Below are 11,317 nucleotides of genomic sequence, written 5' to 3' on the forward strand. Positions count from 1 at the left end.
TCCAAACTGTAAGAGAATAAACTCCTGTTTATTAAGGCCATCCCATTTGTGGTATATTCTTGTCAGAGTGGCACTAGGTAACCAGAACAATGTTGATCTTATAAATAACCTAAAATTAACCAGCTGCCATCAAGTCAGCCCCGACTCACAGCAAACCCATCTATGTCAGAGTAGAACTGTGCTCCATAGGGTTTTTTTTTTTTCTTTTAAACTTTTTTTGACTTTTTACAATAGTGGTTTCATACAGTATTTGTCCTTTTGTGATTGACTGATTTTACTCAGTATAATGGCCTCTAAGTTCACCCATGTTATGAGATGTTTGCAGATTCATCGTTGTTCTTTAACATTGCATAATATTCCACTGTATATACATAGCATTGTTGATCCATTCCTCTGCTGATGGTCATTTAGGTTGTTTCCATCCTTTTGCTATTGTATAAATGCTGTGATGAAAATGGGTGTGCATATATCTATTCATGTCATAGCTCTTATTTCTCTAGGATATATACCTAGTAGTGGGATTGCTGGATCATATGGTATTTCTATTTCCAGGTTTTAAGGAAGTACCATCCTGTTTTCCACAGTGGTTGTACCATTTTACAGTCCCACAGCAGTGTCTAAGGGTTCCAGTCTCTCCACGCCCTCACCAGCATTTGTTTTCTTGAACTCTTGTTTTTTTGAACTCTGCAATTAGAGCTGCAGTGAGATGATATCCCATTGTTGTTTTGATTTGTATCTCTTTAATGGCTAATGATCACAAGCATTTCTTCATGTGTTTGTTACCTACCTGAATGTCTTCTTTGGTGAATTGTCTGTTCATGTCCTCTGCCAAATGAATTATTTATCTTTTTGTTGGTAAATTGTTGAAGTTTTCTCTAACTTTTAGATATTAGCCCCTTGTCCATTATGTCACTGTCAAAATATTTTCCTCCTGTCTGTGGGTTCTCTTTTTACTCTTTTGGTGAAATTTTTTGATGTGCATTTAAGTGTCTGGTTTTTAGGAGATCCTAGTCATCTATTTTGCCTTCTGGTTTTTGTGCATTTTTAGTTATGTTCAATATTGTGTTTATGCCCTGTATTAGGGCCCCTAAATTTGTTCCTGTTTTTTCTTTGATGGTTTTTTACTTTTAGGTGTTACATTCAGGTCTTTGCTCCAACTTGAGTTCATTTTTGTACATTGTGTGAGATATATGTCCTGTTTCATTTTTCTGCAAATGGATATCCAGTTTTCCGGCACCACTTATTAAAGAGACTATCTCTTCCCCATTTAATGTGTCAGAGATCTTTACCCTTTGTAAAAGATCAGCTGTCCACAGGTGGATTGATTTACTTCTGGGTTCTCAATCCTGTTCCATTGGTCTATTTGTCTGTCATTGTACCAGCACCAGGCTGTTGTAACTACCATGGCTGTATAGTAGGTTAATAAGTTTGGAGAGTGTGAGAGTTCCTGCTTTTTGCTTCTTCTTCAGTTGTTGTTGTTATGTGCCATCGAGTCGGACCCGACTCATAGTGACCCCCTCCTTGGGTTTCCAAGGCGGTATCACTATGGAAGTACATTGCCCAACCTTTCTTTTGAGGAGTGGCTGGTGGGTTTGAACTGCCAGCCTTCTGGTTACAGTCAGGTGCCTTAGGCACCACACTACTAGAGCTCCTTCTTCTTCAGTAGTGCTTTACTTATCCATGTTCTCTTTCTTTTCCAAATAAAGTTGGTGATTGTTATTTGCCATCAAGTCGGCCCCGACTCATAGCGACCCCTCCTTGGGTTTCCGAGGCAGTATCACTACGGAAGTAGGAATGCCCAACCTTCCTTCCGAGGAGTGGCTGGTGGGTTTGAACCGCCAGCCTTCTGGTTAGCAGTCAAGTGCCTTAGGCACTATGCTACTTTTCCCATTTCTTTAAAGAAAGATGATGGAATCTGGATCAGGATTACATATCTGTCGATCACTTTGGGTAGTATTGACATTTTCATGATGTTAAGTCTTCCTATCCATAAGCATGATATATAGTCTTCCATTTATGTAGGTCTCTTGTTTTCTTGTAATAGTGTTTTGTAGTTTTCTTTGTATAGGTCTTTTGTTGTCTCTGATTAGATCTGTTCCTAGGTACTTCATCTTTTGGGCAGTCATTGTAAATGGTATTGCTTTCCTGATTTCCTTGTCAGAGTTCTCTTCGTTAGAGGATTGCAACTGATTTTTGTATGTTGATCTTGTACCCTACCACTTTGCTGAAACTTTCAATTAGTTCCAATAATTTTCTTACTGAGTCTTTGGGATTTTCTCTGTATAAGATCATATCATCTCCAAATAAAGATAGTTTTACTTCTTCTTTGCCAATTTGGATGCCTTTTATTTCCCTCTCTTGCCTTTTTACTCTGGCAAGTACTTTCAATACAGTATTGAATAGGAGTTGTGATAAAGGGGCAACCATGTTCATAAGGGAAATGCTTCCAGTCTCTCCCCATTGAGAATAATGTTGGCTGTTGGTTTTGTATATATATCCTTAAATATAGGAGCTCTGCCGGGATAGTGCCTAAAGCATTTGACTGGTAACCAGAAAGCCAGCAGTTCAAACCCACCAGCCACTCCTTGGAAGGAAAATTGGGCAATCTACTTTCATAGAGAAACTGCCTTGGAAACCCAAGGAGGGATCACTATGAAATATGTTGAGGAATTTCCGTGCTATTCCTATATTATTCACCATTTTCATCAGGAATGGGTATTGGATTTTGTCATATGCCTTTTCTGTGATGATTGATAAGATTATGTGGTTCTTTTCCTTTGTTTTATTCCATGGGGTTCCCATGGATAATCTTTTAAAGTAGATCACCAGGCCTTTGTTCTCAGCATATAATTAGCATAACCCTTATCACATTATTAATTTATATACCCTGATTATGCCTTCATTATATGTAAGGACTTAAACCTGATGACTAGAACAGTGGTGATGACAAAAATAAATAAGAAAGTTCAGAAAAGGATTTATTTTTGTGGAAAAATTATTTACTTAAATTATAACCATTGTAATGACCCAATGTCTGCCTATATGACCCAGGGCTAAGGCCTGATATATATATATGTGTATGTGTGTGTGTATATATATATATATATATTTTTTTTTTTTTTTTTCTCCTTGGCTTCACTATGATCTGAGAGGTCCTTATATATAACACAAAATAATATTCCTGATGGACTAGGCTAAGCCCAGTCCTAGGTCACAAAGCTTCAGACAGCATAAGGAGAAACAACGGTAGTTGAGTTAGTTCAGTGCTGTGTATTCAGATAGAACTGATTCCTATCTTGCTGTTTTTGTGGTTGCTGCTGCTGTTGCTTTACCCTGTAACTGTTTTAACTTTTCTGTGTTTTTGTTTCTTCATCAGTAAAGTGAGTATCATAATGCCATTTCAGAGATTTCTTAGAAAGGGCAGGTGTTTAAATCTTTATAAATGCTTAGTGCATGATTACGGCACTCTGGTGGTACAGTGGTGAAAACATTTGGGGTTGGTAGTTCGAACCCACAAACTGCTCTACAGGAGAAAGATGAGGCAGTCTGCTTCTGTTAAGATTTATAGCCTTGGGAACTCTATGGGGCAGTCTGTCTTATAGTTGCTATGAGTCTGAATCAACTCAAAAGCAGTGGGCTTGGGGTTTGGGTAGCATACCATTGAAGACTATGATAGAACTGTATGTGAATTTGTAACAGATGCTTCATCTACTTCCCCGCCAAAAAATGTTTTAACACCACCTTATGAAAGGGAAAAACATTTTGTTTTTAATATATGTCATAAACATTTTTGTAAACACTTTTTTGAACATGTTGCCCTTGAGGGGAAAAAAAAAACTTTTTAAAGTGGAAAAAATGTTTTTATTTGGAAAACGGGAAGCTGCTTGTATTTGAAAGAAAGCTTATGGAAGCACCTGATAACCACTTGTACTAATTTTAGTATAAAAACCTGGAAAAGAGTAGCAGCTCTGTGTCTGAAGTGGGTTTTCTGAAACCACATACCAGTTTCCATTTAGCAGAATAGACTGATGGCAACCCTATGTGTGTCAGAGTAGAACTGCAGTCCGTAGGGTTTTCAATGGCTGATTTTTTAGAAGTAGATCTTTAGGCCTTTCTTCTGAGGTACATTCTCAGATGGACTTTACCTGCCAACCTTTTGATTAGTACCCAAGTGTGTTAACTGTTTGCAACATCCAGGGATTCTGCAACCACATACTATCCAACAATTCCAGCCACCTTATGTGAACTAGAGAAAGAAAAATTTGCAGCAGAGGTCACTGATCCATCCTACTAGGAACCTGCAGTCACCTTTACAACCCTTGCCCCTTGCTCTCTCAGCTCCCTGCTAAGCTTATTTAAGGAAAATAAATGTATTAGTCAAGTATATGTGTGTCATCAGTAACAGATGGTTTTTATTTTAACCATGAGTTAAATTCAGAATAAAGCAGTGGAGAATAAATACTTGTTCCTTCTATATAACCCACTAAACCACTGCCACTGAGTTGTTCCCAATTCATAACGATTCCCATAGCTGTAAATCTATACAGAAGTAGATTGTCATCTTCCTCCTGTAAAGCAGCTGGTGTGTTTGAATCGCTGACCTTCTGGTTAGCAGCCAAATGCCTTACCCACTACACCACCAGAGCTCCTTGTTCCTTCCTATATAGGACCTGTTAATCCTAAACTAGAACTCCAGGGTTTTCATTCTATCCCTTTCTCCCTGGATGCAAAAATGTCACGGCCTAAAACATACATTGTGTTGCTACTCTCTTAACATCTGCAGGGGTTAGTCTGAATAAAATATAATTGCTTCTGTTTTTTGTAAATTTGTGCTAATTATCCATTGTTGGAATTCTCTCCAACTTACTCCATACAGCCTTTCACTAGGGACTTGGTTCTTAATCCTTTTACCACCAAAGGGAGGATTTCATCAAAGGGAGCAGTAGAGCACACCAGAAAAACCAAACTCCCTGCCATCAAGTCATTTCCAACTCATAGTGATCCCCATTGGGTTTCCAAGGCTGGAAGTAGATTGCCCAGTCTTCTTTCCTTAGAGTATCTGGTGGGTTTGAACCGCTGACTTTCTGGTTAGCAGTCAAGTGCCTTATCCTCTATGCCACCACACCATAGTGGCTAGTCAGGCCCTAGTCTAGAGTCAGACCAAACTATGTTCAAATATAGCTTCATCACCTTGGGCAGATAACCTCTCTAAGCCTCAGTTCCTCACCTGTAAAATAGAAATAATAATACAACTGACTCTTGAACAACACAGTTTGAACTGTGCAAGTCAATGGATATGCAAGATTTTTTTCAAGATGGGGATCTTGGAGAAATCCAAAAGCTAATAGATACAACACAAGAGGAGTTATCAGAAGACGACTTGATGGAGATGAGTGCTTCTGAACCAGTGCCAGACAATGAGGAAGGTCATGTAGAAGAAGCAGTGCCAGAAAACAAATTGACAATAGACAGTCTGGCAGATGGGTTCTGATTATTTAAGATTGCTTTTGACTTTTATAATATGGACCTTTCTATAATATATAAGGAGTTCTGGAGGCATAGTACCCAAGGCATTTGACTGCTAACCAGAAGTTTGGTGGTTCAACCCAACAGCCCCTCCGTGGAGGAAAGATGAGAAAATCTTACTTCTGTAAAGATTTGCCACCTCAGAAACCCAGCAGAGGTTGCTATGAGTTAAAATCAACTTGATGGCAGTGAGTTTGGGTTTTTTTTTTTGGTCTATGATACAGACACTGAAACTAAAGCAAATGGTGGAAGGATTGGTGCCATAAAGAAACATTTTTAGAGAAATGAAAAAGCAACAATGTGAGACAGAAATTGCAATGTATTTCTATACACTTTTAACACTGAGTGTGCCTGCTTTTCCTGTCTTCCCTTCTACCTCCTCTACCTCTGCCACCCCAAGGCAGCATAACCCAACTCCTCCTCATCATCATACTCAATGTGAAGACGACAACAAGGATAAAGGCGAGGATGATGTAGTGCCACTTAATAAACAGTAAATAACCATCATGCTGTGTAGTTAATAAAATTACTGTTTTGTACATGCATGTCTTCATGTAAAAATCTAATAACTGTTCAGCAAGAACTGTTAATCAACTGTGTTATTGGTAAGGCTTCTGGTCAACAGGCTATTAGTAGCTAAGTTTTTGGAGAATCAGAAATTACACACAGAATTTCAGCTGCATATGGGAACTCTGGTGGTGCACTGCCTAAGGCATTTGACTGCTAACCAGAAGGCTGGCAGTTCAAACCCACCAGCCACTCCTTGGAAGGAAGACTGGGCAATCCACTTCCGTAGAAATACCACCTCGGAAACCCAAGCAGGGGTCACTATGAGATGGGATTGACTCGACAGCAGTAAGTTTTTTTTTCTTTTTTTTTTTTATGGCACCCCTAAATTCCTCCCTCCCCTTGTGCTTTTTAAGGGTCAGCTGTATTTAGGGTTGGCTGTGAATATCAAATGAGATTATGAATGTCAGACCTGAATGGATCACAACTTGTATATGGTTGCAGAAAACCCAATGCAGACAGAGAGCTAATGTTCTGCTCTAAGGTTTTATGCTAAAGCTTAGCATAGATGGTTATCAGGTGCTTCCACATTGTCTGAAATATTTTAAACACCTAGTAAATCTTACCTATGATAAGGATCAAAGAGTGTAGGCAAAAGGACATAGAGGAGGACAGGAGGGGCATTGAAAGGCAATTCTTATTTTATAATTTTGCCTATAGTGGACCCTGTTTACTTTCAAATATATGAGTGAACCAATAAAATATTTTGCTTGAAGATGTTGAAAAGGAAGAAACTATTTGACTTGATGGGCAGTAAGTTTTTGTTATACTGTCAGTTGAATTTGTGGAGTCTAGTTTGTGCCCGTTCCAAAGAAAGGTGACCCCACAGAATGTGGAAATTATAGAACAATATCATTAATATCGCACGCAAGTAAGATCTTACTGAAGATAATTCAGAAACGTTTGCAGCAATATATTGACAGAGAACTTCCAGAGGTTCAAGCCAGATTCAGAAGAGGACGTGGAACAAGGGATATCATAGCTGTTGTCAGATGGATCTTGGCTCAAGGCAAAGAATACCAGAAAGATGTTTACTTGTGTTTTATTGACTATGCAAAGGCATTTGATTGTGTGGACCATGACAAATTATGGATAACATTGAGAAGAATGGGAATTCCTGAGCACTTGATTGTACTCATGAGGAATCTGTACCTTGACCAGGAGGCTGTCGTTCAAACAGAACAAGCGGACACTACATGGTTTAAAATCAAGAAGGGAGTGCGTCAGGGTTGTATCCTTTCTCCACACTTACTCAATCTATATGCTGAGCAAATAATCCGAGAAGCTGGACTATATGAAGAAAAACGTGGTATCAGGATTGGAGGAAGAATCATTAACAACCTGAGATATGCAGACGATACAACTTTGCTTGCTGAAAGTGAGGATGACTTAAGGCACCTACTGATGAAGGTTGAAGAATACAGTCTGCAGTATGGATTACGTCTCAATATAAAGAAAACAAAAGTCCTCACAACTGGACCAATGAGCAGCATCACAATAAATGGAGAGAAGATTGAGGTTGTCAAAGAATTCACGTTGCTTGGTTCTACAATCGATGCCAACGGAAGCAGCAGTCAGGACATTAGACGACGTGTAGCATTGGGAAAGTCAACTGCAAAGGAACTGTATCAAGTGCTGAGGAGCAAGGATATCTCCTTGAGGACTAAGGTGCACCTGACACAAGCCATGATATTTGCAATCGCCTCATAGCTCTGGTAGCATAGTGGCTAAGACACTTGCCTGCTAACCAGACGGCTGGCGGTTCAAACCCACCAGCCGCTCCTCGGAAGGAAGGTTGGGCAATCCTACTTCCGTAGTGATACTGCCTCGGAAACCCAAGGAGGGGTCGCTATGAGTCGGGGCCGACTCCACGGCACATAACAACAACAACATATGCATGTGAGAGCTGGACAATGAATAAGGAAGACCGAAGAAGAGTTGATGCTTTTGAGTTGTGGTGCTGGCGAAGAATGCTGAAAGTACCGTGGACTGCTAAAAGAACTAACAGATCTGTCCTGGAGGAAGTGCAGCCAGAATGCTCCTTGGAAGCAAGAATGGCCAGACTTCGTCTCACCTATTTTGGTCATGTTGTAAGAAGGGACCATTCCCTGGAGAAGGATGTCATGCTTGGTAGGGTGGAGGGTCAATGCAAGAGGGGGAGGCCTTCAACGAGATGGATTGACATGGTGGCTGCAATGATGGGCTCAAGTATAGCAGGGATTGTGGGGCTGGTGCAGGATCGGGCAGTGTTTCGTTCTGCTGTGCATGGGGTCACTATGAGTCGGAAACAACTCGACGGCACTTAACAACAACAACAGGGAACAGTAATGACTTGGAGTCTAGTCTTAGTAAAACTTCAGTAGCTACTGGTCATCTCATAGGGATGTGGTAAAAATTTAAGTGGAAATCAAATAATGCAGGACTGTTTAATTTTTCATCATTAAAATAAAAAGGATAATAAGAAATTGGAGTCTTCAGATGGGTCAAGTTCTGGAAGAAAGGTTTTATAAGAAGTAAAAAGGATCACTACTAGTAGAATATTATAGTTTCAAATCTAGAAGAGATGTGTCAAAAAATGCTTTATCATTATAAAATAATTTTGGTGAAAATTATAGTGTGATTGACTAAAAGTATTTCCAGTTCATATGGTTATTTTCTAATTAAGATACCATGTAAAAGCCACTTAAAACCCAACAAAAATGAAAAATGCAACTAAATTATGGTACATATACCATGTCATGATTAAAAATCAAATTTTAAAAGACTATTTAATAGCACGGGACATGCTTTGTAAGTGGGGGGAGAAAAAGCAGGCCTAGATGTAGTTTAGTTTTGTTAAAAATAGAAACAGACAAGTATATAGAAGGAAACATAATAGTTAACCAGTCAATAAAGCTGGATAATGAGATTACAAGTAAATTTATTTTCTTTTTGCAACCCCTTTTGAATAAAATAAATATTTCAGAGAAAAATGGTTCAGGCTCTTAAAATACTTAATAGTTAAAATATTTGAGGCTTATGGTGTATTAAATTTCATTTTAACATATGTCACAGTAAAAATACTTTTAATTTACGTAGGCTACTACAAAACAAGACAGGTACTACAAATATAGGACAAAAAGTGGTAAATGAAGGGAAAACTTTCACTACTAATTTAACTCATATTGTTCTAGTATATAAATTATGTATCTCTGCCTGTAAGGACTGACTAGTGCTCAGAAAACAATGTGCCTAAATCTAATTCTGATGTATCACTAAATCATACCTGGAGAATAGCTATAACCTCGAGAAGGGTCAACTACTTTGTCCATTGAGAATGAGTTGTGTGAGTCCTGAGAATGGTTTTCCATCACTTCTACTGTACCACTGGATGAAGATGACGATGAAGACAATCCCAGTCTAACATATCTTCCTTTTTTACCACAGAGTGAACAATCTACTGGTGTGGCACTAGGTCCTCGAGGCAGTTGAACTTCATCTCTGTTGTAATTTCTCACAGCTCCACTGTGATGCACGGAGCGCTCTCGTTGCCATATGTAATGGGTTGGTGCAATGGCCATAACCTATAGTGGAAAGCTTACTTTTAGAATTTGACAAAGAGTTTATAATTTAGTAAAACTAAGAACAAACATTTAAACTTAAGAACAGCTATCTCTAAAACTGAGTTACCAATGTTAAAGAAAAATAATGTATTTCTGGAACAGGCAATATTATATATTAAAGTGATCCATTGCTTGGATCCTTACTAATTGACAATGTATTGGAATTATTTCAAATAGGAGGCAGGACTAAAGCAATCTTCAAGGTTGTCAGGGTATTTATTTTTCAATTCTCGATATTCTGAGTTTGGGAAAAATGAAGTTACCCAAGACAATATGTACTTCTTCACTTTGGAAGGTGTTGAGTTTTTAAAAAACTTAGAGGTTCTAACTACGTTAGCCTAATTTTAAAACATTTGCGATTATGGCAAGAAATATGAATAAGAACATAGATTAGTAAATTAATCTTCCTGTTCTTCACTGTCATCATTTGTAATATGGGGGTAATAATAGTGTCTACCTTAGAGGGTTGTTTTGCATATTAGATGAAATATTATTTGTAAATCACTTAACAGTCCTCACTACATGTCAGGCTTATTCTGTAAGGTTTGTTAAATTAAAAATGGGTTTCGGAGGACTTCCGGTAAGATGAAATAGGTAGACAAGCTACACAGACCCTCTTGAACAAAGAAAAGAGAAAGCAATTGGGAGAGATACAGAAGATAATCCTGGAGTCCTGAGCTTTGAAAGAAACTATGCAGAAGTGGATTAGGCATCAACTAGTGGAAAAACCTGAATGAAAACATTGAGTACAGAGACCGATGAAGCTGTGGACTGTCAGCTACTCTGACTGCACCAACAGCCTGAATATTTCCAAGTGGTGTTGGGATCTGAGAATTGACCTAAAGATCAGCCCTGGTCGCCAAGGGCTGCAGGGATGAATGCACTGGTGGCCTATGACTGGCAAGGGAAACAGCAAGGAGGGAGACACCCTGAGCTGTGGACTTTCGGCTGTCCAGAGGACACAGCCATTTTGATTGCTTACAAGTAGTGGCCATTTTGGATATTTAAAGTAACAGCATTCTCATTCAGATTCCAGGGACCTAAGAATATGCTCTGTTTGCCAAGGACAGCAGGAACATATGGGAGGCTGACAATGGGAAAGGAGACAGGTGGTGAGTGTATAAGTGCTGCCAATTAGAGAATAGAGGAGCACAGTACCCTGCTTATGTACATAACATCCAAAGAAAACAAAAATTGTGGGCAAGTCACTCCAACATACAATCACCAATTATATACAAACACAAAACATCACAATGTCTCAGAGACAACAGAGCATCATAGTCCACACAAAAACAAGATAAACCAGGAGAAACAAAGGAACAGGATACAGACCCAGAACACATCCCTGAGGAAGAAGTAGCGTTGGAACTCTCTGATAAGGAATTCAACAGAATTATATTTAGGTATCTTCAACAGATTGAGATACAGATCAAGGAAAATACGGACAAAACAGAAAACCCTAGAACAATTTTGAAAGACAATACAAGAACAAAATGACAAAATAAATGAAAAATTAGAAATTATACAAAATCTACAGATAGAAATCCAGAAGATTAATACTAAATTTTCAGAAACAGATAACACATTGAATGGGCAAAGGAGTAGAATTGAATCAATGGAAG

General features: G+C 38.7%; 1 protein-coding gene across 1 annotated transcript in view; it reads right to left on the minus strand.

Moving 5' to 3' along the window:
- The window catches only part of SPDYA (speedy/RINGO cell cycle regulator family member A), a 62,297-nt gene that overhangs the window by 2,138 nt on the left and 48,842 nt on the right, over nt 1–11,317 (minus strand). The window contains exon 5 of the mRNA XM_007938819.2: nt 9,359–9,656. Within this exon, the coding sequence (XP_007937010.1) occupies nt 9,359–9,656 (298 nt within the window). The remainder of the gene's footprint in view (nt 1–9,358; nt 9,657–11,317) is intronic.

Source organism: Orycteropus afer, unplaced genomic scaffold, assembly GCF_000298275.1.
Source record: "Orycteropus afer afer isolate SDZICR_OR568_19922 unplaced genomic scaffold, OryAfe1.0 scaffold00054, whole genome shotgun sequence".
In the NCBI taxonomy this organism is placed as follows: domain Eukaryota; kingdom Metazoa; phylum Chordata; class Mammalia; order Tubulidentata; family Orycteropodidae; genus Orycteropus; species Orycteropus afer.